General features: G+C 37.9%; 2 protein-coding genes across 2 annotated transcripts; one reads left to right on the top strand and one right to left on the bottom strand.

Moving 5' to 3' along the window:
• Positions 1-23,049: 23,049 nt before the first annotated feature.
• Positions 23,050-24,228, top strand: LOC116182810 (myb/SANT-like DNA-binding domain-containing protein 3). Its single transcript, XM_031503352.1, has 3 exons — positions 23,050-23,669; positions 23,757-23,912; positions 23,966-24,228. The coding sequence occupies exons 1-3, from the start codon at positions 23,154-23,156 to the stop codon at positions 24,200-24,202; spliced, it is 909 nt and encodes a 302-aa protein (XP_031359212.1). The 5' UTR covers positions 23,050-23,153; the 3' UTR covers positions 24,203-24,228.
• Positions 24,156-25,080, bottom strand: LOC116182811 (putative nuclease HARBI1; the record flags this gene model as incomplete). Its single annotated transcript, XM_031503353.1, has 3 exons — positions 24,156-24,682; positions 24,757-24,954; positions 25,008-25,080. Coding segments are annotated over 3 exons (660 nt in total), but the record flags the coding sequence as incomplete, so codon positions are not given.
• Positions 25,081-27,534: the final 2,454 nt, after the last annotated feature.

Genomic DNA, 27,534 nt, shown 5'->3' on the forward strand with positions numbered 1-27,534 from the left:
AGTAGTCTAATCTTCTTGTAACATCAACGTAGTAGGCGTACGTCAAACTCTAAAATTGCGATTAGTTTATTCTTGAGTTTATTCCCTTGTGCTACGCATTTAATTCCTTACTTAATTTTAATGGCGAAAAGTGATTCTTCCATGGATGTAGAGTGTACTCCACCCAACATCAGGGAAGAGGCAAAATCCACTACACTCGAATTACTACCAACTAAATTGCGGCTGAGGTATGAAAAGTAGCGTACGTCTAATAATATTAGTAAATTTCTTGCAGAAGCTCCAAACGACAAGTACCTCTTTGCTAAAGTAATTATAACAATAGTTCGTTAAAGAGAAATTGAATTTATTTCGTATTTTTAGATAGTTTTAGTAGTTGGTTCGAAATAAAATAACTTTTGTTTCATTATGTAAGTATTTTGGTTGTATGGAGAGTCGTAGGAAAAATAGTGTACATGACTCGTTTGAAAGCCACTTTTCACACTCGTGTGAAAAGTATCGCTTTCAACACTCGTTACGTAATATACTATTTAAACACTCAAATGCGTGCGAAAAAAGGGCTTTAAAACACATGTGATTTAAAGTTGCTAAGTAATGATACTTCAAGTATGACTTTTGAAACTGTCATCTGGGTGAAATAAAAAATCCTCTTAGGTCGCTTTCTGTAAATGCAGAACATTTTTTTTGCTTGTTCCTATCCGCTGGATGAAGTTTTCACAAACGCGGGTAATTTAAGGTATGCTTCCAAATCTGTTCCACTTTTTCATCGCAGCATTGTTTGAAGTTTTGAATGAATGCACCAAAAGATAGAAGATTTAAATACATTTGACATTTCCTTAATCATCATCATCATCATCATATGCCAGCATTATCGATGCATATAAGACTTTAATCGTAAGTAACTTCCTATTCATCCATGGAAACAACTTTTCATATTCTTTATAATAGGCTTTACTGGATTGGGATTTTACACCTACCAACGTTTGTTTAGATTTTACAACAAGCGATTTAATGGACGGTGTATTATCTTTTTCAACGGAAATCGTTTTATTCACAAAGACGATGATTTTTATAAGCAAACCATGGCAATCGTGAAATTACGAACACCCAGCCCACTTAATTAGACATGTATTCGAGTCTTAGACCATATAGTACATGGACTGCTAATTGTAACTAAAATATGGTCAAGGACATCGCCTGGGTATGTGAGTTTCAGGGTAAACGAGTCTGTCCGAAATTGTCCGATTAGACACGATTTGAGACTGTCAACCTATAAATTAACAAACTTCAATTAATTAACAGCCTAGATATGCCAAAAAAGCAAACCTATCCTTATTTGTGGACGTGTATAAGATAATCAAGAGAATTTAAAGCTTCTCGTACTACGTGGTTACTATAAAAGCTACTCTTTACGCGATCCGAATGGTGTTTACACGACTTTAGTTTACCCTGAGATTCACATACCCACGACTACAGTGCCCTCTATCCGTGACCATCCATTTTGTATTGAAAGCATAGGGCTAATAGCAGTCCATGTACTATATGGTCTAAGATTCGAGTATGACGTCAACAAAAACAAAGTTGATCGAAAAATTGTAGTCATGGAATATAATTTTTAATTTCATCGGTAAACAAACTATATAAACTGACCACAACAGCACTTCCTTCATGGCGAAAACCGTTTTAACGAAAACAGGACCTAGGTGCTGTATATATCGCTATCGACAATCATAGACATTCTTATTCTCATATGTCTATGTCGACAATGGGGAGTGAATATTGGAACAAGAAATTGTTACTCACTCTTTCGATTTATTTGAACAGAAAATTTGACAATCAGATCGTTATTTGAACGACCTATTAAACAGGGAAAAATATTTCGTTGGCGAGTTGTCGCAGTGGCGAGTCGTCCGTTGGAGAGTTGTCGCATTGGCGAGTTGTCGCGGTGGCGAGTTGTCCCGTTGGCGAGTTGTCGTGTTGGCGAGTTGTCCCGTTGGCGAGTCAGTCGTTGGCGAGTGGTCCGGTGGCGAGTCGCCCTTGGCGAGTTGACGCGTACCGAATCAAAAATACTATAAGATACACGTGTATAATTGGTCTTTAAAGCACTTGCAACGTTAAAGGCACTGCGCTTCGCGTCGTGCCATTAAACTTGTTGCGCGTTCTTTAAACACTTGATTATACACTTGTATCTATTTTTACATACTTATTTGTTGTTCATGATAATGATAAAGATGTCTATCGCGAGGATCTGGGAAACCATACAAGATAGGAATATGGTCAAATTAGGGAAAAGTTGCGCAATTAAAGAGTTATTATCTCGGTTATTTTCATGCTTTAAAAAAATCAGAAAATTCCAATTACTTCCGAAGATTGTCAGAAAAACCAAAATTTGCCGATTTTGTTATTATTTTTTTCAGATGTTATTTGAACAGATAAAAAAAACGATTTCTGATTGCGACTATTTGAGCTGTACAAGAAAGCATTGAGATTTTTAATACAAAGTTTCATTTCGCAGAAATCATTAACAACTTTATTTCTTTACATACCAGTGACGGCTCGTGGGTTCTGAAAAATGGTGGGCACAAGTAAAATCTTACCTACTATTTTTTGTACATAAAATGCTTTCTCCTATGTTTTAAGTCGTAAAAGACGTTAATGACTTTGTTGCCAACATTCGGCATAGACTCGACAAACTTCTTGTCTACTGATAGGACCGCCAATGCGTTCAGTAGTGTACTACGAGTACAGAAGCTTGCTTTGGCAGTGGCGTAATAAAATAAACTGACATCGTCTCTTCTGTTTTATCGTAAGCCAACATAACGGACGAGTGCAAAGGAGGTAATATGATTGTGACTTCTGGGAATTGTTGGGTCGTTATCTGTTATCAATTGTAAATGCTTAATTTAATTGACAGATGGATGTGATTTATCGTTTTTTTCTGTGTAGTTAAGAGATGACATTTTTATTTTTTCCTAAAATTTAAGTTTGCATTTATATCTTAATGTCTGATATCAAATTGATTTATAAAAATTATTCGACCTCTATTTTTTGGTCTATTAACGTACGTTGGGGGGAAAGTCTATGTTGTCAACTGTGTATGATTGGTTGTTATAATTTTGAGTTATTGTTCTACGTTTTGAAGTTTTGGCCATCAAAGGTGCTAAAAGGAGAGGTGCTTGTCGACGCGCCCATAAGTGTGTTGTCAACGTGACTCAGTTTGAAGTCGAGTTTTTTTATTGGAACGTCCTTGTCTATCCGAAGAGAAGATGCTGCGATTACCGGAGGTCGTTAGTATAAAGTGTGTTCATTGAAAGTTGTTTTTGTGAACTGTGTAAGGATACCTTTTATTTGGATTACAATTTCCGGACAAGTAATGTAAGTAGTTAAGTCTTAATTTTAGTCTATTTGTAATAATTTGTTGTTTTTTTACCATTTTCCTTTTGTTTGTTAAGACTTTTGTAATTTTCACATTAATTTCCGTGTGTTTCATTCACAACGACGTCTTTTCTAATTTACCTGTTGTTTTTATTGGATACTTGCCCAACGCCCATTTTAAATATTCAAAATGTTGAAGTTCAGTTTGGAGTTTAAGGTATTTGGTTTGACCCACTATCTGTTAGAAGTTAACAGGTTAACTCTTCCGTGCTGAGGAGAAGTGTTAATAAGTAAAGGGAAAGAGCTAGCTAGATTTTTATTTTGGTGTTTTGTGTACAATCTTTCTGGCCTACGGATCAGTGCCCGCAGCATTATTTTTTGGCCCAACGTGGGGCACACAGCAATACCTAATGTGGGTCCCAGTACATTTAAGTAATGTGATTTAGGTAAAGCATTGAATAAAAATACTTTTTTATTCAATGGGTACACATAGATATTACATGGCCAGTAAAAAAAAGTACACATGTATTCACTAGGATTTTTTATTATTATTACGAATACAATAATGTATGATACACAACTGTTGGTTTCAACAGGATGGCGCACCTGTGCACAAGGCCCTAATCATGCGAGATTGTACTAGTAGTCTCTTCTCTAATATTATGTAGTTCCTTCTTGTCAAGCTTCTGGAACCTTTTGGTAGTCTTTGATCCGTTCCGTCTGTTGACATTCTCATAGGATACTTACATAATACCACCAAATACCGAGAAGCACTACTCTGTTCATCCAAAATATGCAGTTAAGCTCCTCCAAAAAATTCCCGGCAAATTTGAATGAATATTTTTAATTGGCCGAATTTTCAAAACCTGTAACACACGCAACTATTTGCTTCCAATTATAATAATTGCCGTATCTAAACTGACATCTTTAACGTCAAACCTGTCATTGCGTTTGGTATTTGCGGTGCCTCAATTGGCCGTTAATTTCACTTATACGAACAAACTAATCTTTTTGAACTTAATAAACAATTTGAAACTATGCACTGCTCGAGGCACTGCTGTATGTGTTTAAAGGTCAATATTCAAAACAAAACACTTTATAACTTAGTCCGACAATGCGATTTTAAATTTCCCGGTTTTTACAATTTTGTGACTGTGAAACGTGTCTGTTATTACCTCGGTTATTAACATTGGCCAAAATTTATTGGGAGTGGCTTAACTGCATCTGTTGGGTGAACAGATTATAGACTACTAAGAAGCCACATGTATGTGTACGAAAGAATACCTCTTGCTCCATTGCGTTTAATGGTAAACATTTATATTGCTCTTATGGACTAAACGATCCAAATTTCAGGACCTGCTTTTTTACACATCTGTTATCTTCGTAATGGACACACTCCTTACAGTCCTATTTATAAAACGTATACTCATAGTCGCGGTTTAAATAAAATATTTAAAAATCACTGATTAGAACAGCTTACGAAGGCCAAATGGGTACTAAAGGACGTCGGTATAGTCGTAACCTTGCATACACTTGGGAAGTTGCAAAATGTGTTAATTTTCTGAATAATTGGGTTACATAATGAATTTTCGTAATTTGAATGGATCATTCGGCCACCTACTAACGCATTTTTAATTCAAAATATGATACCTATTTACGCAATAAATTTGATGCGATTTTGGAAATATGTATATTTAAACTGTTAAAGTGAGGGTCAAAAGAAATACAAGTTTCGTATGATTTGAATTTATTCGAGAAATTTTGTTTTAGCAGTATAGCGTAATTTTGTAATGTATTTTTGTCTTAAGTGCAAAGCTGGCAAGTTTGGTTCGGTTCCAAAAAGTACGTGTCAATGAACAAAATTAGTTTAAACACTTTTTTTTCGTTTTTTATCATTTATTTGCATGAAACTTGGCTAATGTGGGATTCTTCAGCAATGAGTACATTGACTAGCGTAGACTTCGAGTTCGTTACATAATAATGATATATGCTCCGATGTGTATATGTATATATGTATTAAATCGAGAACGACGAGTCTATTATTATATGGACACTAATGGGAATAGATTTCCTATATTCATTCAAAATATTTTCAGTTTTATCCTCGGTTTCATCCAACCTTGATTGCTCGCTTGAGTGTACCTCTGATTGTACCGAACACTAACAAGTGTTTTTTTGTTTTTATTTTCAGAAAGGATACTGTCGAAATATAAGGACTTTACGATTATGTTTAGAAAAGTATTTATGGATAAATTCGGATAGAAATTAAAGTCTGACAATTAAAACGGCTCGAAGACGGTGCCGGGGAACAAATCAGATGTGCTTTTCTAAGTTCACTTGCAACAAAACGCACGTAACGTAACTGGACAAATTTGCTACAGCGCGCGCGGCACGTTCGGTTCGTTGGAGGCATTTTGTTGCAAGTGAATACGCACCTTAAAATAAAACCTATATAGTCGCTTTCGCTCTGATAAATTATATTCTCTAATCGATTTCGTGTTAACTAGGCGACTAGGCCGCACTTGCGATTTTCTGTCGCGCGATCGTTTAGTCGCAAAAATAAAATTCTCATTTTTAAACGAAAATAGCAGTGCACTATTTACCCAGTACCGCTTCTTGTTTTTATTTCGAAACCGAAGGACAAGCGCAATTATAGCACCCATTTCTTCCAATTCCATATTGCGACTGTCGTTAAAAAATCGTATTGCGTGTACAGACAAAAAGTTGTATGCACTTGCGACCGCGATTTTAATCGCGCTACAGAAAATCGCAAGTGTGCGCCTTGCCTTATGGAGGAGATGACACCGACTACTAAAAAGAAACGGCTCTAATCTACATACAACGAATTTTATGACCCGCCAACGACATACAGAAACAAGCTAAGCGCACGCGGCTTGCTCGCAGCTTGCACGCGGCTTGAAAACACGCAAGTGTGCATCGAGCCATAGAGATGGCTGCACGTGCCAATGCTAGGCGCGGATACTGCAGGCGAGAGAAAAGGGAAAACTAAGAGCATAGTGTAACAATAGACTTAAACTATGCTAAGAGGCAAGTTCTCTCTACCATACCATCGTCATGCGACATACAAGCACTGCCATAGCAATATCGCTTTAAATTTAATGCGACCAACAGAAACGCGATCTTGCCTCTTAGTTTTTCCCTCGGTTTTCCCTCCTCTTTCGCCTGCAGTATCCGCGATGTTTATGAATTATGATATATGTTACGGCTGAAGTGTTACTTGGCTAGTTTAAAGACTGGATAGTATCATTGACTAATAATACTCTATTAGTCAATGATGTATGTAAACTATAACTCTCGCCAGGAAAGATTGCCGGTCACAGAACACTTGATCCCGGTCTACAATCTATGTTTTTCTTAAGATGCGAGCGACTTCCGGAATAGGATCGTGCCAATGTTGAACGAAAAGTCTTTTTGTTCAACATTGACACGACAGTATCCCGGAAGTCGCTCACATCTTTAGAAAAACATAGATTGTAGACCGGGATCAAGTGTTCTGTGACCGGCAATCTTTCCTGGCGAGAGGTTTATCGAATAGTATGGTTAATAAGGATCCTTATAGATCCTTTAAGGCTGATTCTCACTATACATAACGTTTCCATACCATATCCTTTCCATAACCATTCCGTAAATTATTATACCTATGAAATTGACCTTTAAGTGATATGTGCGTAAGACATTTAGCCGCGCGCTAATACACATTCTCCTTTCCGTTCACATATGGAAGGCGAATGTGTATTAGCGCGCGACTGAATGTCTTACGCACATATCACTTAAAGGTCAATTTCGTAGCCTATAATAATTTACGGAATGGTTATGGAATGGATATGGTATGGAAACGTTATGAATAGTGAGAATCAGCCTTTATAGTTTTGTATTATCGTTCGTCCGTCCGTGTGCGCTATAAATCTTTTTAAGTGACCGATTGTGTTGAAATTTGGTGTACGGCTACTTTGGAGATTAAACGCTATTGATTTTCAGAAAGCTGGTTCGGACTTCAAGTGAATCGGGAACAGGAAAAACTGCGGGCTCAATTTACTCGTAATAGAAATCACTCGAGATTTCATTCCCTAGGTCATGCATCGAGTTCGGACTTTTGCTAGATTATTAACGAGCTCCTAGCGAGTTTATAATTTTGCGGCGTCTGTCCGTCCGTTAGCACGATATCTCGATAACGAATGGACCGGACGGATTACGATAAAATTTAGTACCTAGATGGATTCTTTATCAAATTTGTAGATCGGAGTTCGTGAATTGGAAATGTAGCCCAAAAAATACGCAAGGCCCTTTTGACATCTCCATGAGTTATGAACCGAATTGCATGAAATTCAATACGCGTAGGTATAGCTTTAACAATATAAAACCGAGTATAAAACGCAATTCCAAAAATTGAACCTAAACGATCAAAATTCACAGTGTCCTTTTCGCAGCTCGACCATTTACAAACCGTATTGCAAACTTTCTTATTTATGCAGGTATTTAAATGAAATTTGATACATAGCCGCTTGGAATAAAAGCAAATGTAGCGCCATTTTCCAAATTTGGTTTTGTGCAGGATGTGCAGTGCCAACTTTCTTATTTATGCAAGCAATTAAATGAAATTTCATACATATACACTTTAAATAAAAGCCTCGATAAAAGCAAAACTAACATCAGGTTTAAAATTTGGTTTTGCACACGCTATAGCCATACCCAGGAGCTCATTTTTTTATATTTGTTTAGTTTATTCCCTATTACTCTTAGATGCGCTTAGATGTGTTACAATTCAATATAACTCTTCTCTGTGGTCTAGGCCAAAAGTGTTAAAGCAAAATGTACCAAAATTATTCTTCGCACATGAATTTGGAGTTGTAAAATCTTTCAAACGCTAAAAGGGTACATCACGTGCACATTTGATAACCGCATGTGTCTGATTTAAATTATTTTTCTGAGGCCACTTGGATTTTGATCAAAACATTTCAAAATCGTTATTCTTGCACTGAGATCGACGGGAAAAACGAGGGGAAAAACACCAAGAACATCATCTCAATGACCAACACATGAATTTAATGCAGGTTTGACGACCACATGTATTTTGATGGAACATGTCAAAATGGTTATTCGTGCACCAAGATCATTGGGAACAAGATTAAGAGCATTCTCTCAATGCCCAAGACCCCATGGATTTTGATCAAAACATGTCAAAATCGTTACTTATGAACCAGGATCGTTGGGAAAAAGACCAAGACCATTATCTCAATGACCAAAACATGAATTTGATCTATTTTTGGCTACCACATGGATTTTGATTAAAAGATGTCAAAATCGTTATTTGGGCACCAAGATCGCTTGGAAAGAACTAAGAGCATTATCTCAATGCCGAAGACATAAATTTGAGCAACGTTAAGGATATTGTACTGTTTTAAGTATGGCGTAATGCGAGGCGTAATGTGTTGCTTGAAGGGAACATTTGCTATATTTACTATCTTGTTGCTGTTAAGTTGTGAAAACTGTTGGTTTCAACAGGATGGTGCACATATTTTCCACAATTTCAGTTTATGGTTGATACAAGAAAAGGGACGGTAGGCTTTGGCGCAGTCTAACACACTAGTGGAATCTGTTGGTGCTTTCTTACGAAAATCTCAATCGCACATGTGTTTCAAAGTGCAGGGTAACCTCAACCACAGGGAATGAAATTTTTGCAATATCTAACATTTATAAACAGGCCGCTTAGCAGTAATGTAAAACGCGTTCATAAGCTTAAATGAATAAGAATTCAAACAATTTTTGGTACGTGTGCTATATAATTTTCCACATCACGTGGCTAGTACATTGATCACGGCGAGGATAACGGCAACTGCTCTAAAGGAGAAAACACGCTACCGGTACTGTCATTAATATGTTACAAAATTATCAAATTTCTGAAAATTAAGTAATTAAAAGTTTAATCAGAATAACCGCTATCGCACACGGTCGATTGTAATGTTTTGGTTCTCTCCAGCCCTTAGTTTTAAATTAAAATAATGAGCGTTTTCGGCTGACAAGGTTAAGTTGGGTATCCTTTGTAACAAATAACCCGTAACGTAAAGGCGTGTTACGTTACGATGTTTTGTTGCATGTCTGTACGCGCCTTAACGTAACAAGGAACAACGAACATGTTACGCAACGTTCCAAAATTGACACGTCGCCGTCGCTTGGCCACGGTACACGTCAACTCGCCAAGGGCGACTCGCCACTGCGACAACTCGCCAACGAAATATTTTTCCCTGTTTAATGTGTCGCTCAAATAACGATGTGATTGTCAAATTTTCTGTTCAAATAATAATTTGCAGAAGATGTCGTTATATCAAAATGCAGTAATATAGTATAGGCGGTTGGGTCTTCATTCAAATATTGACTACAATTTTTCGATAAACTTTTTTTACAAAATTAGGGAAATTGACTATTGCACTTGTGGGATGCATTTGTATGACACATTAAACTGGGAAAAATATTTCGTTGGCGAGTTGTCTCGTTGGCTAGTCGGTCGATGGCAAGTGGTCCGGTGGTGAGTGGCCCTTGACGAGTTGACCGTGTCCCCCCCGATGGGGTTACGAATTACGATATAACCTTTGATTATAGGTATACTACATCAAAGGATACAACAGTCTCAGTTTGATAACCTGACAAATATAATTTTGAAGAATGCAATGCAACGTAACGATACGGCACTCGTCCCAACCAGGCGCCGCGTGTCATTTCTTTAATGCGACGAGTAAAAACCGTCAAGTGGTGCTTCAGCTTGTAACTGTAACGCGTGTCCAACGGAGTATTACCACATTTTTTAACGCATTTTTTAAGAATTAAAAAAATGTGCTATTGTTTGCGTTTTGTCCGTCCGTCCGTCCGGACCCACTTCTACCGTTTTGAACTACTTCTAGGGGAATGGTCCTGGAGTCCTGGAATTGTTGTAGTAGGTAGCCTATACCTTGAAGGTGTGCCAGAGGGCCATCAAATTTCGCTGTCTAAAAGCCCCCCCCACGAATTATTTCCTGAGATGCTGTTTTTTGATAGTAAAACGTGCATAGCTTTTACATACGACAACCAATTGGTCACAGTTAAAAAACACAAAACTCCTTCTTCACAGAAACACACCACGTTATCACAACCCACTCGTATTCAACCCAAACGCAAAGCCAAAGAAACACTTACACAATAAACTCCTTTTAATAAAACTTACAGGAATGATTATAATTACTTTTTTGATTTGTTTTCCTCTTTCCTGATAGCGTTGGCTATTGTGCCCATCAATAGCTATGTTGGTAAGTATGAACTTCATAGTATTCCTAGATTTGCAATGTGCGTGTGTAAATTTTTTTTTTAATCCTACATAACTTCACCAGACACAGACACAGACACTAATCGTTACTTGATTTTAATCCGTGCGATTAGTTAACCAGGCTAGACCTGAGTACTCACAAGAAACACCAACCATAATAATAATACATATGTATGCTTACAGGAAAAAAATTGCTTGCATTCGTCACAAATTACAATCAAGAATTTAGAAAATGGTGGGGGGGGGGGGCATGTTGTGCCCTTCATGGTATTCTAATGAAAGGTCTCATCGAAATAAATTGGTTTGTACAAACTATAACTTTCCCGTGCGACTCTTTTTCGAGATCAGTGAGCGACGGAGCCAGAGGGGGGTTAAAAATTAATGTTATCTTTCATTGTATTCTAGTTAAAGGTCTCAACGAAAGGAAAAGTTTTCTACCTCTTATCAAAGTACGGGGTGGAGGGGGACGGGGGGAGGGAGAGGAAACTCGTTTTATCCTTCATGGTACTCTAATGAAAGGTCTCAACGAAAGAAATTAATTTATACTACCCATAATCTTCCTCCTCGATCCCTTGTCGTGATCGGTTACAATTCCTTATATCTTAAGAGTGAATTGTCAAAGGAAAGTACCTACAAAGGGCGATTGGGACGTTTGAAAGAAATATAACCATAGGCCATTTAAATAAAATTTAATGCATAGCCATTTGGAATAAAACCAAACTTAACGCCAGTTTCAAAATTTGGTTTTGCGCATGCGCAGTGCCAACTTTCATATTAATGGAGGGATTTAAATGAAATTTGATACATAGCCACTTGAAATAAAAGAAAATTTAACACCAATTTCAAAATTTGGTTTTGCGCAAGCGCAGTGCCAGCTTTCTTATTTATGGAGGGATTTAAACGAAATTTGATACATGGCCACTTGGAATAAAAGCAAATGTTGCGCCATTTTCCAAATTTGGTTTTGTGTAAGATGTGCAGTGCCAACTTTCTTATTTATGGAAGAAATTTCATAGGAGTGTTAAAAAAAATGCGCTTTACCTGAACAAGGGTTGTGCACAATTCGTACTTGTAAAAAACTGCGTCAAGTAAAAGCGAATGAATGTAATAATGATGTACAACACTTAAAAAAATAAAATTCAGCGCATATTAGCGGAAAAATGGATTTGAAGTTTCGTGGTATAATAGTTTGAATTTATTTTGATGGCGCACAAACACACCGTGACGTCATAGCTCTCATGTCAGTACTCGGTAGACGTAGCGCGCGAAATTCTCCGTGATGATTGCTTTGGTTCGTTGTATATGTTGCATTTTACATTTATACCATAAATCTCGCCATAAATAACATGCGAAATGAGTTCAGTTCAAAACAGACAGAATAAAACATTTTTAGTGCTTTTTGCAAATTTATTTGTAAAAAGTAGCATTTAATCTCACTTTGGCCGGTTGGCTGGCTGGCTGGCAGCAAATGTGGGCGCGTAGAAGAACTCTTATAGAAAGGCAACGGGTGTACGTGTATCTACAAGCCATGTAATTTGTCAACCTTAGGGACAGAGCTACATGATGTGGGGTTGGCAACATCTAGGCGTCATCCTCGAGCGTAGTTTACTAACGTGAAGGTTCTACTACAGTTTGGTCCGATTCTTTTCAAATTGGTGTCGCGCGTCTTCGAGAGGTAGTCAACTTCGTGCGCCTTTTACCTTCCGTTGCGAACTTTGTCACGCGGTTTAACGTTTCGTAAATCTCGAATCGCTGTCTCTCTTTCTCGTGTCGCCAAAAGAAGCTCGAGCAACGAGAAGTGCCCCCCAAAAAATTAAGTACTATCTTGTGGAAGGTTTTTTAGCGAAATCCACCAAAATGTGGGTGTAATATAAGTATGCACCTAAAAAGGAAATGTGGTAGCTGCCGACAAGATCTAACTGATGGTGGAGTGAAAACTTCAAACGCGAATTGCGGGTGAACGGGGCTCGGGGCGTCGGAAGTGGGCACCGTCAAAAGGAATGTGGCTCCGAATGTGATAGCTCGCGACATGATCTTACTGATGGTGGAGTCAAAACTTTAAACGCAAATTGCGGGTGCACGCGGAAAGTGGGAAGCGGGTACCGACAAAGTGAATGTGGTAGCCTTCGACAAGATCCGCGACAAGATCTTTTATTGATGGTAGACTCAACACTGGCTATTAAAACACTGATCTGCCACACAAAAATGCGCTGAAGTCTCTTTCGATCTCACACGAGGACTTTGATAATTGTTTGTACTATGATGTGAAAGCACCAGCGTTACTACTCCTAACAAAATATTCGTAACAATTTCCAGAGACTCAGAAAAGAAAAGGAAATGGAGAAGTATGAAGCGACCTCGGAAGCGACAGCAGCATTTGTAGTGCCGAGCACTGGCACCCTTCTAATAAAAAACAAAAAACTGTAGAAAGCGAAGGTGCTGGGTATCACCCGAAGTATCACCTCATTAAGCAAAAGCAGAGAACGGTAAGTGTTTATCGAGAATACAATTATTATTTTATTATAAAGTATTTCAGGTATTTTACCACGGACATGTCAAGTCGATTTTCTGAAGAAACGTTCCGACTTATTCCCAGGAGTTCACGGTACGGGAATTTGAAGTCTATGGGACTCCCCTCTTTAAAAGTTTCGTACTTAGACCCACTGTAGTAGCGACCGGCTTACAATCTGCCATTCCGAATCGCACCTGGAAGTCGTTAAAATCTCGCTGATGCACAGCGACTTTACGGCCCTTTTGTTTGCCGAAATTATGTGTCCAAGCAGTGTGCTTCACCTCGACCTCTTTCGACTGAAGTTCACCAATTTCAGAGTTCTCTATGGAAAACACATTATGATGCAGTTACTAATTTACATCGTTCCGAATTTTAAAGTCAAATAAAAATATGGGTCTAGGACACTTCGCCGAATGCCCACAACGCCGACACGATTTTTAGAAGGTCCATATCGCCGACTAGGGACACTACGCCGACGGACACTACGCCCACCGTGCCCACATCGTCGACAAGTGTGCAAGGGACACTACGCCGATCATGCCCACATTGCCGAAACGTGTGCAAGGGACACTAAGCCGACTGTTAACAGTTTTTCTCATCTAATTGCTAGGCAACAAATTTTCATTACCTTAACAACCCAAATTTACTCGGTAAAATACAAACCTCTTGTGCAATTATAAGTGAATAAAATATAAGTATGTACAATTGTAAGCTGCCTAAGTATCTTTCTTCGGTATTAAAATCACCAAGGCGAAACACAGAAAAGAGGGAAAAATGCCATTTCTCAAGAGTAACAAGACGCCATTAAAACTTATCGACCGCCCTCCGATTGACTTTCGGACAACGTTGCCAAACTTCTCAGCATGGCTTGTAATTATAAACGGCTGTTCTTTATCTATCGTTAAAGAAAGGCTTAGCCTACTCATTCAAGATTCAAACTCGAGTTCAAACCTTTTAAAATGTCAATTTAACATGTTACAATAGTAATAATAATAGCTATTATTCTCAAGAAATATTTACGCACAGGAGTAAAATTCCGAGTAAGATGGAAGGTCTTCCAGAAGTTCAAAAACTTCGTGATCCTTTTGAAAGACCCGGGGCAAAAAGTGGGGACACTGAGGTTTTCATGCGGGTGACGCTCGGGAGCTACTCGGGTCGGTGTAAGGCCAATCGACTGGAAGGTAGCTTCCCGGGTGGTTACCGAGGGATCATTGTGATGGGCGGTTAACACGTTCAGTCCATTTAAGAAAGGGCACATTGAGCGCATAAGCAAAAAGGCCACTGCATGTCTATGGGCATGTAGAAGGGCTTTTGGTTGTACATGGGGCTTGAACCCTCGACTGGTATACTGGCTTTACACTGCAGTGTTAAGGCCAATAATACTGTATGGTGCACTTGTATGGTGACCTGCCATGCGCAGAGCAACCTACAGGAAGCAGCTAGGAAAGGTCCAGCGACTCGCCTGTCTGGGAGTCACTGGAGCCCTAAAAACCACGCCAACCTTGGCCACTTCTGGGACTAGAGCTGTGGAGGCAGAGGCTCGGAAAGCTTCCATACGGCTAAACGATTGGAACGAATGGAAGGATCGAGGCAGCCTTGGGCACGGGCGGATCTGGGTGAAAACCCTCAGAACCGATTCCCTCCTCGCAAGAAGGAATGTGATCCGGGCTATCTTGCTAAGACCAAAGCGTTATAAAGTCATTCTCCCGGATAGGGAGCAGTGGCTGAACTCGGATTGCCCCGAGGATTGCCCGTTCCTCAAACCTGAGGGGCTCGTCTGGCTCCCTTGGGCACCATAGCACCGTGGTTCAGGCAGAGATGTTAGCCATCATGACCTGTGCACAGGAAAACCTCCGTAGAAGTTACCGCAATAAGCATATATACATATGCAGCGATAGTCAGACGGCGTTGAGGGCCCTGTCGGTAGACAGGTTCCGATCGGCTACGGCGCTTGATTGCAGGCGAACTCTAGATAGATTAGGTGAGTCTAATAGGGTAAGCTTGATTTGGGTGCCAGCGCACTGCGGAATAGGGGGCAACGAAAGGGCAACGAGTTGGCTCGCGAAGGCAGTTGTGGGGTCTTCGTCGGGCCAGAGCCTACCCTAGGGATTGCTCCCTCCGTTGTTAGGGCCGGGATTAAAGACTGGTTGACCAGTCAATTCCAGGCTCAGTGGCAACAAGTAACCGGACTCCGACAGTCCAAGGCCTTTCTAACAGGGCCCCTTGGCAAAACGGAGTCTTCTAAGCTTCTAAAACTGAATAGAAGCCAGATTAGGAAGATCACCGGTGTCCTTACGGGACACTGGATGGTCAACTATCACCTGCATCACATTGGGCTCGCGGAGGAGTCCACGTGCAGGTTCTGTGACGAGGCAGATGAAACTACCGAGCATGTGGTCTGTCACTGTGACGCTTTGATCAGGGACAGATATCAACTCCTTGGAGACAGATACCTGGAACCGAGAAGGGTGAAGCGAGGGGTGAAGCAACTTAGGTTAAACAGGGTCTTATCCTTCATTGAGAGGAACGGGCTCTGAACTCAGTTGCGAAAAAAGGGGGTAGGCACAATGGGCCTCTGGTGTGCCTAAGTGCTGCCCGGTCGGGCTCTCCTGCGAATAGAATAGAATAGAAAATTCCGAGAGTATAATAGCAAATAGCCATTATTGCGAGTAATATACTCTACTCTCGACTCTACTTTATCTACGACTAATTGGATAGCTTGAGATTTTATCCATTTTAACCTCGATTTTAACACACAAAAATATACACAAACAATACACGACCCGCTTGATATTTACACTGTTGACGTTTGTTTTGTTTCCATGGATGATATTAAATTTAAGAATATTTCGTGATTGGAGTACAAGAAGGCGTTAAGAGCTATTAATCCCTGGTCCGAGCACTAAGGGAATAATGGATGGCATTATACTGAACAAACCAAGTATACGACATCATACATTATTCGTAGATAAAATAAAATAACTTACTATTATACTAATGTTTAACCTCGTTGTTGCGGAAGGGAATAATTATAAAGATAAAATGGATTACCTGTTTGCTGGTTCTCCTTAACTTATTCTTTTCTTCATATCACGAGTGCGGAGTGAATCGCGACCGGCCGGTATTATCAAATTTACTTTCAAGGGCACCTACTTTTAGCTGTCACCAAAACGCGTCTCTCGTCTTACTTGGTCTTTGCCACTCTCACCTCATTCTTCTTATCACTTTTAGGTACCAACAGGCAGGGATAAGCATCAGAGGTGGGAGAATTAGCGGAAAATAGGAAATAAAATGTTCCTCAAAATAGAGCTAAAGATTAATGAAAACGAAACACTCGTGTTTATCACGTTATCAACTTCTCGTAAGAGTTAAAAGAAAAACTACAGTGTACGTATCGGGGATGTTTTAGGATTCTTTTCGGTATTGCAGACCCGGAGGTAGACTTGTATCCGAGCTTGTATCTCGACTTGTATACCTACTCTTAATCCTGAGCAGTACATAATCGAGTTCTTATCATTGTAATCACGTAGTGAAATCATCACTTGTAAAAGCAACCGACACGGGGAAATGTGCTCTCTCCTATAAGTTAAAAACAAATATCTAATGCTAAATTTTACTCGTCTATGATTGGGAGATATCTCGGGAGATATAAACGCTCTTCATATTTGCCTCATTTTATTTTAAATGTTTTCCGAATCCTCCTTTGCCCGAGGTTGTTTTTTCCTAGCGACGATCCGGTGATGGATAAGCATGTTACCTTGGCATTCGCGAAGGTGATGGCCTGATGGGTATTCTATCCGTCCCTGGTTCCCTGGTAGTCTCGATGGTTAGTTATCCATTAAAGTATTAAAGTTATATTCAATGATCGTCGAGATGATCGTAGACATACCATAATACATATGATAAAGGCTCGGATAAAGGATAAACTTTAGTTCCACTTGACGTAATCAAAATAAGTAACTGTATCTCGAACATCATACAATTTACCATTGGCATTCAGTACAGAACAGCTTTTACTTCTTACGGAAGAAAATGAAATACAAATCACAATAGACGGATACTTACCTTCCGCAAGAATTAATTATATAGCGGTGATTCAAAAATAAAAAATATGATAATCAGTAAATGTTCAGGTTATTAACAGGGACAGGGCATTACATAAAAATGATGAAAACGGTAGTCTCTACTGCTGTTTGTAATGTTTAGGCATTTTTCTTCTGAGGTTAACAGTTTGAGTGTAGGTGTAGAAGAGTGAGATGGAAAGAAACACCCAATTTAGAAATATGATTGGTTGTTCAGTCGCAATGTCCTCATAAAACGTCAAATCTCGACAAATAACATTCATCTGTCACTGTGATTAGATTTGTGATATTGAACATTTGAAAAGAGCGCGAAATCTATTCCCGATGCACAATAATTATTTATTAATGCAGATTACGCTAATAAAAAGCGTAGGTTTTTGCTATCTTACCATTTACTTAACCTTAATTAATAATCTTGTTTTTAGAAGTATCTAGGTATCTTTCGGGTTTTCATACAAAACAGAAATAACAACTACATACATGCATGAGCATATAATTAAGTATGTACAAATGAGTAGAACTCCCGTTAAATTGTATAAGAATTCCTGCATGTGAGGCGAATGGCAAATGTGGGCTTGGGAATACATTATCGATACCAAACAAGGTAAAGAAGAAAACGCATTAAATACCCACCTTAAAACCCAAAGGTAGGTACATCTACAACGCAATCATAAAAAGCACATTTAGGTAAGCGAAAGCGAAGTTATTAATGGACATTTAACTTCCGACAGAATACAGAAATATATCGAGACCGCTAAATCTATTTATGTATTTTGTAAAATAATTTTACAAATCTAAACTAGGAACTAAGCAAATCCGTGTTAAATGTATAAGTTGGTCACTGACCTTTTCTTTTGCTCTCCCTGCATGTTTCTGTACCGATTTTGCTATTAAAGATCCTTTACTTTCCGACATTTTTTCGAAATTACACAAATAATTAAAAAAAAAGCACTGCACACGAATAATCACTTTGAAAACTGGGTGAAAGCAGAACTTAACCTTTATTTAAGAGTTCCTACTTTTAGGAGCTTACTGCTGAGCTCGGATACGATTCTGGCCTTATTCCCGAGCTATTTTAAAACAGTTTACACAAACCAAAACCCGTTCCGCGTACAATTTGTTACTCAACACTTGACCGTCTTATATGAAATAAAACGAGAAGTTGGCTTTTCTAACTTCGTGAACATTCTTCTCTTTTTAGTTGCAGTCGTAACCACTAGGTTCGCTAATTTACAGTCTTAAAAATAAATCATGGAGAAGCTGCTGAAATTATTAAAATAGTATTAATAAAATAAACTGGAACGCTGTATGAACCCAGGACAAGTTGACATACTTACCGATAGCGATAATCGCAAATTTCACCATTAATTATCATACCTAACCTATTATTAATTGTTAACAATAAATTACTCATGGCTGATATTATGAGGTTAATTATCGACAGATAGGTACGGTGGTTTTACAATTTATATGTGAAACTGAGGAACTTCATATCACACTTTGAACCTGTACTAATCCATATTTTCTGATAAGAAGTATTGAACTATGATTACTTAATACCCGATGATATCAAATCAGAGCCGGCCTCAGGATGTACCTGGATCTTCAAAATGTGTTTCATCGCAAGGAATATGTGTGAACTATGGTGTGAAGGTGAACTTATCGCAAAATGTTGAAAAATGCATCTTTACTACAGCATGATTATAATATGACTTGAGTAGATCAAAACCTTAGAGAAGGAAAGGTCAAAACCATATAATCTAAATCTGCTGTTACAGTTCACCCTTCACCGAACGGTAGGCAGTGTATCGTACACCTCTGTTCCAATTTGGAATATGTACAATACCTACCTACTGATATTCGTATTACCACAGATGACATACACTACAGATCTACAGATTTCGTCTAACCATAATAATATTAATTAAATGATTAAACAAAGATATTATATGATATTATTATTGTATATTATGTATTACATATTATGAATAAGCACTTTATAAAGAAGTATGATCACCGACTAAAGTAATGATAATCGGAAGCTTATTGCCACTTAGGCAACCAACCATACACTATCTAAAATGGCAACGTTGTGGTTAAAATGCAATTTTTCCGGCGGGAATTCGTGACGGATGGGCTACATGCTACACGGCGTCGCGCATTGTCGTCTTTGGTCTTTGCTTCGGGGGTTTCTTCGTCACTGCCTTGAGACAAACGCTATAGCAGGTAAAATAACAAGGATTGGTAAATTTTTATTTAATTTTTGGTTTTCCCAATTGTTGCAATATACCTACTACTCCCTTTATATCAAGACAGTGACGAAGAAACTGCTAAGAAGGAACAATGCGCGACACGTGCGGCCCCTAACAATCTTAACATCGAAATACCTTTTTAATTAAGTATTTATTAGATAAGCAGTGTCTTCATATACTCAATGTGATTTTAAATGCCGAAGGGAGTATAAATTATCACTTCATCACTCATCATCAGTTACTTGTTATGAATTATTCGCTGAAGTTGTTAGGTATTTTTTCAATTTGGAGTAAAAAGAAAAGGATTGATTGACAATAATTACAATTTTTTTCATTTTCGGTTTAACTGGAAGCAACCTAAATTTTCCAGAAATCCATAGGATAAATGCATAAAATCCGGTTTTACCATTTTTTGTAATTATACCTACTGTAGCGTTTATAGGTACCATAGTCCAATCATTTAAGGCAAAAAATAAGCAGAGTTGGACTGGGTCAAGCATAGAGTGACCCGGTGACCCAGTTAGTTTACTGACCCAGTGGACCCGGTGACCCAGCTTGACCCGGTGACTCAGTTTGACCCGGTGACCCAGCTTTACTCAGTGACCCGTCTTGACCCGGTGGCCCAGTAATTAAATTATTGTTAGGTATCATCCAAAACAATTTCAAGTAACTTTTAATTTTAATGATACCTAAAAAAATCAAATGCATTTGTTTATAGTTTGTAGTCAAGTAGTCAATGAAAGTATTTAGAGAAAAGATTTATTTGGATTAAGCTAACTACACCTTTTCCACTTTTATTCGAGAAACTATCAAGTTAATTTGAGAAAGTATCAATTGCATTTGAGAATAGTAAAATGTATTTGAGAAAACAACAAATGTAGTTCAGAATAGTGATTTGTATTTGAGAAGGCATCAAATGAATTTGAGAGTAGTAAATTGTATTCAAGAAATGGTAAAATGTATTTGAGAAGATATCAATTGAAAATGAGGAAAACAAAATCACATGTATAACAATTAACATAGCCTGATGCTGCTGCTGCTGTTGGGGACTATACATACAGTAGCGGAATTATAAAAATTTGATTCTTAATTATAATTCATTAGGAATAATATTACATTCTGAAATACAATAAAATTAAATGATAATTTCTCAAATACAATTGACTACTTATTCTCAAATACATTTGATGTTTTCTCAAATCCAACTGACTATTCTCATCTAAGTACTTTGACGTTTTCTCAAATACAAGTAGGTAACAATTCTCAAATTGAACGAACTTCTTTTCCACCGATAGGTTTGCCAATGCGTTCAGTCGTGTGTCAAGCATGTATAGGATCAGAAAAATGTTGTTCGTTTTGGCGCTCGAAAAAAAACTTGAAAATGACTGCAAATTTGCAATGAAAATCTTTTAGATAGAAAGTCCTAAATCATGAACTCACTTTTTGTCGCTGGTTAGTCGTTAATAATGAATAACCATAATTTGAAAGCTACCAATTCGAAAGTAGTCCAAATCGGTTCAGTCGTGTAGAAGTATTAGGTGTGGCGGATAGAGAGACCACAAAGTGCAGCCAATAGCAATTTTTCACTTTGAGGAAGGCTGCTGAAAGATTCAACTGGCTCTTCAACAGAGTTGTTTGAATCGCTCGGAAGATTCCTTTTAACCAGGTTAACCAGGATTCCAGTTAACCAGATATCCGCCCTTATCCGAAAACCAGAAGGCCATTACAACATTTCGTATTAAGGAAAACCGTGTCATGCAACCATGTGTAGGGGTATACCTAGTGCTTAAAAATAAGACCACGTGAACGGTGAAAGCGTCCTTGAGGTCCCATTAGTTTCGGATTGTAATTTGAATAGTTCGAAATTGAAAATAATGGAGGGAGTAGTTTGGTTATATTTTATATACGTTGCCATCTCGTAAATTTGCATGCAATAATTTAGACGGCTTTGCAAGTCTGGACGATGAGTTCTTGTAACACGGTTACTTTAAAGGATAGAAGTACAATTTTCTCCAGGCAATAGCACACGTTCCGTATGAGATGCCCGTTAGTGGGACAAATTGTCGCAGCTGCTTTTTCCGACTTTGCGACGAGCAAGAACATCTTTTACAACCTCCTTATTAGCAATCACTAAGCGGCCAGGTGACTTCCCAAAAGCAAGACTTCCTGTATGTTAAACCGCTCAAGTAGACGATGAGCATTTCGGCGTATATTGTTTTAATCCTCGTCATGGTTGACAATCGTTTATCGAAACTCCTGTATACACAAACGTATCGAGTACTCCCAAACTCCACTTTCGTCTTTAGTCCCATTACGGAAACAGGACAGCAAACGCATCTTATTCTCTTCTAAAGTAAAAGGCTTGTCGGAGTAAACCTATTGCCTATTACACGCTACAACTAAAAAAACGTTTGTTTGTAATTTACAAGTAATTTACCCACCTTGTAAATATTCGAAAGAAACTGGTAGTCTTGAAAAAAGCCGTTTTGAAAGGGACGAAAGTATTCGAATAAGAATCACACAAATCATGGTTTTGGTTTGTAAAATTATAGGTTATGTTTTGTATTGGTACCTCAGAGTAAGAAATAAAGATAGAGTACGCGTACGCGATAACAACGTGAACGTTTGTTTTGAACCAACATCTCACCGTTGAGAGGTAGAAAATAAACATTAGTCAGTGGCGTAGGGTTTATTTATCTTTATGGGCAACAAAGTTTAAGGTTTCTTTACATGTGCAAACGTAATAACGTACCATTAAATATTTATGATCAAAAGCTGTATGTGTTTGAAAGGTCCCTATTGATCTATGATAAGGTATGGTGATACTTCAAAGTGGGAACTTAGAAGGAAATCTAAACACATTAAAATGCGAAAATTCCCGTATGCACGTCTATGTCATCAAAACAAATACCGATGAAAGGTTATGTTAGGTAATTCAATAATTCCACAAATAATACAGCTTTTCCCCATTTCAAAGCGCTCCCATAAATTAATACACCATAAATCGAATAAGTCTTGCACTATAAAAACGCCTAAAAATGAAGGAATCACGTTTTAACGAAATAAACAAAATACCTCTCAACGGAAAATAAAGTTACAGGGTTGCCGATGTGGTGCACTAATCACCATAACTTTTCTTGTTACGCCGTTTAATTGTAAGTTAAAATTGTTTGGGTTAGTGAACTCTTATAAGCATCTAAAAATCCATTTAGATTACTCCAGATGCATATGTTATTATTATTCCCTTAAAAACGATCTCGTGAAATGTGACAACTTAGCCTCCTGCAATATTAGTAAACAAACGAGATGATGGCACGCATCGGCATAGATAAGCATCAAGGCATCTCTATCTTTATTTCTTATGGCCATATGCACCGTTTTTTACCTAAGCTGAGCTTGTGTAAGCTCGCTTAAATCCTTAAGCCTTACTTGGATGTGATTTGTATGCACCACAGAAAATTAATCTAAGCTTCGTTAAGCGTTAAATATATTTGACAACATTGCGTATTTGTGCTTTTTAACCTCACTATTTTTCACATGTTTACAAGTTATACGACCTTTTGTATTTTTAACGTGTGTGCAAAGTATAATTTTACGAGTTCGCTAATTATTAACAAATCATGAGCAAAGAAAAAATTAGGGTGGCAAACTTTTCTAGTGCAGAGAAACTGCTTCTGTTAACGATAATTTCAGAAAAATATAGTAAAATACTAGAAGACAAAAAAACTGACCGCATGTCTGTCTCTCAAAAAGAGCAGGCATGGTCACAAATCGAAATAGACTTTAATGCTTCGTCTACTACAACGTTCCGAAACGCATCCTGTCTAAAGAAGTGTTACGAAAACAGGAAGAAAGAACTGCGTAAAACTGTAGCCAATCATAAACGAGACGTCTTATTAACTGGTGGTGGGCCACCACCTAAGAAAAAGAAAGACGATGACGAAACATTGATTGATGATATACTGACATCAATCATGAATGAAAAGACTTTGGTAGGACTACAAAACCCATTTGATGACGATGTTGATGAAAACGCAATCCCACAACGTAATACTCAACAATTCGATACAGATACTGAGTTTGTGTTGGAGGTTGGCAGTGAATATTATGCTGATAACAACACTTCACAAATTCAGGTACGTTTTTACGATGATGGTTGTCATATCTAATCATTGTGTCTACCCTCAAAGTAAAGTACATTACTTACTTGCATTATATTTTAGACTGCACAGGGCGTCATGCCAGCATCCAACGTTATGAATTGGAAAAGGAGTACTCCAAATCAATTAAAACAACCAATAAGTGCAACACTTTGTGCCATTGCAAAAGATGAACAAATGGCACCACAACTAGACATCACCACACCTAATAGCTCTAAAGTAAGTTTTTAGAAAAGAAGAATTCATTTTAATCAAGCATTCATTTTGTGTAGGCGCGAACACCAAAACAGTGTAGCAGAAGAAGACCAACAATCGTCGTGAAAACGCTAACATCGTCTGACATTGCTAAGAAATACAATATATTACTTGATAAACGAATTTCTTTATTGGATGCACAACATAAACATATGGAAAAAGAAAATGAATTAATTCTCAAAAAGCATCAACTAGAAATTGCTTTGTTAACTAGGAAATTGAAAAGAGATGAAGAGCTTGACACTGAAAATTAGTAATTATCTGTTTTATACTTATAGTAATATAGGTAACAATAATATTATAAACTGGTACATACGTAAATGTGTTAAGTAACAAATACATATTTTATAAATGTGCAAAATAATTATTAACAATGTGTGTTCTGAAATCGTAATTAATATGTTGGGGTCCCTGTATAGCTTCAATCTGACCCTGCTGAATTAGATACTCCAGTTCCTCCGCATTTATGTCATTCGGAGGTGGTGGCATGTCTTCATGCATATTAATCGCGATGTTATGCAGAACTGCTGTTGCTACAATGACAGTTAAAGCGGTATCAATATGGCACCGAAGTCCGTAACACAGTGCTAGAAAACGTCTTTTCCATACACCATTTGTTCTTTCGATGCAATTCCGTGTGCGAATGTGCGACTCATTATATAATTGCTGTGCTGGTGTTGTTGGATTCAGAAGCGGTGTTAATAAGTATGCTTTAAGTGCATATCCACTGTCACCTTAAAACATTTTGACATAGTACAATGCACTTAACCTACAGTAGGTAGTGAAATTGAAATAAACGGTTACTTACCAAGAAGAATAGCAGTACCGAACTCCCCTGCCTCACACCTTGTCCTCAAACGACTGTTATTAAATATTGTTGCATCATGTGCCGAACCTGGCCATCTGGCAACAACATTTATGATTTTTAGGGTACTGTCACACACTAATTGTACATTTATAGAAAAATAGGATTTTCTATTTCTGTACACTTCTCCATCTTCGCCACCTATACATTGAGATGTTTAGTTTTTTTAAACTATATGCACTTACTTACCTTACCCTTACAACTATTTCGTCTTCGACTTCCATAACACCATAACAAACAATAAGGAGAAAAATATGAGATTTGAGGTTATGCCTTCCAAAGCGTAGCTTAAACGAATTAAACCGCCAATGATGGAGGCTTAAGGTTAAGCGAGCTTAGAGAGCATTTTTACACCGGTGCATAACAAATTAGTGATATAAGCGCGATTAAACATTAAGCTGGGCTTTTTATAGTACGGTGCATATGGCCATTACTCTGAGATTGGTACACATACAGTGAATTTTTTTTTAATGCGAACATAGGAGTTTGTATGCAATGTAATTTCCCTATGTTCGATTTAAAAAAAAACACATCAATCTATTGAGTAGTTCAAATGAGTAGTACTAGTAGATACAATTGACAGCTGTCACATTTTTAAAATACCGCCGTCCAATTTAATTACGAAATCGGTTAGGTTATTGCTTAGAATGTCAAGGAGGACACTTCGAACATTTATTGTAATTGTTTTCGTTATTTATTTTCTTCATTTATGTATTGAATAGATCAAATTAGTAGAATATCAGGTGCACATGACCTACAAATAATTGAAGGTTGGTTCACAATGAATTGTGATGTCAGCGCGTGCCATGTGAAGTCAAGTTATCGTAAGTTTAAGAAAAATGTATCCTAAAGTTGCTATGGCCTCACATGGCTTATTTAGAAAAATCTGACCGAGTGCTCTTCATCATTGTAGGTGATTATAGAACACCCGGTACATTGTGAAGTTAGTTACGTGACGGATTAAGCTAGGTTAGGATTGTGAGTCGGTTTGGTTTTATCTTTTATGACTTTATGTTTTATGTAAACTTATGTAAAGGAGTGGAAATATATATAATCAACAATAAAGACGACTACAGCCATCAGAAGTGGGATAGTGGAAAACGTATTGTAAGTCCGGATTGTTAAAAATAAAAGGCAAATTTAGGATGTTGGGTGATGAAAGTGTACACATGGCACGAGGCGGTGGCGATCCAGATACATCTGTGAACGAGGAGCAAGAGCGACAGAATCGACGGTTGGGATCTGAAGGGGTAATGATGACAGTCGAAGACATCATACAAGCAACGATACGAACATTGGAACTGTCTAGGAATCAACCTTCGCAGGAGCCACAGGCGAGAGGGACAGAACAGTTTATGACAGGTACTCGATTTAGTCATAAAGAAGTTGCAGCCTTACTACCGGAATTTAATGGAACAAGTAACGTAGAGACGTGGATACAACGGGTAGATGCGGTGATGAGGACTTATGGGGTACCAGAGGACATCATGACGTTAGTAGCAGTTGGAAAATTAAAGGATCAAGCACTACAATGGTATCATTCTAAGCTATCTTTTATAAATCTAAAATGGAATGCATTAAAACATGAGATGGAAAATATGTTTAAAAGTCGACCGGACCACATTCAGTTGATGCGGAAATTTGAGTCAAGGAGGTGGAAAAGATCGGAAAAGTTTTCGGTGTATTTCAATGACAAGGTCACATTGGGCAACGAACTGGAACTGTGTGAACGGGACATGATTGAATATGTAATTGACGGTTTCGATAATCAGGTGTTACAGGTGCAAGCACGTATGCATGACTTTAGACAATTAAATGAACTTTTAAGAATCATGAACAATGTAACTGATCGCGATCGCGGAAATGGAAATAGTACAGCGTCCGTACCACACGTCAATGAAGTAGTCCGTAATTCGCAAAATAGTAATACTACTCATTTTAGGAACCGGAATACAACTTCAACTCGAGACAACATGCCGCCAATGAGATGCTTCAATTGCAGCGAGGAAGGCCATAAAGCAGTTAGCTGTCCCAAACCAAGAAGAGAAAGGGGATCCTGTTTCCATTGTGGCAAAATGGGCCATAAACGACCAGATTGTCCGGACCACAAGAGATCTGTCCAGGGAGGCACCACTCATGTCCTCCATGATGAACTTAAGGTGAATGACTATGAATGTTCGGTAATTTTCGATTTGAATGATGTTGACTTTAGTTGTAGTTATAATTTAAGATCATTGCTAGATACAGGTAGTCCTATTAGTTTAATTAAGAGCAATTATGTACCTCCAAAATTTTATACACAAGATGCTTCACAGAGTGAGCACTTTTCGGGCATAAATAGGAGTATTCTAACAGTTCTGGGTATTTATGAAAAAGAGGTTCTCGTTGATGGGATAGCCGTTACAATCAAGTTTTATGTAGTCCCAAATGAGACCATGCAATACAGTGCAATTTTAGGTCGGGATTTTATTAGTAACCCTGATATTAAGGTAACCTTTGGTTCTAAAGTCTCAATTGTAAAGAATGACAATCAGTTTCGAGAAATATTAAACATTGATTATGTTCATAGTTCAGAGTTGGTTAAAGATGAGTTAAACATTAATGCGTCTTTAAGTTCAAATATCAAAGAAGCTGTGTATAACTGTTATGAGAGTAATTACGTAAATAACCTTCAACAACCGTCACTTGAACACAACTTTGAAATGAAAATCAGCCTAAAAC

Source organism: Photinus pyralis, unplaced genomic scaffold (assembly GCF_008802855.1).
Source record: "Photinus pyralis isolate 1611_PpyrPB1 unplaced genomic scaffold, Ppyr1.3 Ppyr1.4_unclustered_Scaffold7755, whole genome shotgun sequence".
Classification (NCBI taxonomy): domain Eukaryota; kingdom Metazoa; phylum Arthropoda; class Insecta; order Coleoptera; family Lampyridae; genus Photinus; species Photinus pyralis.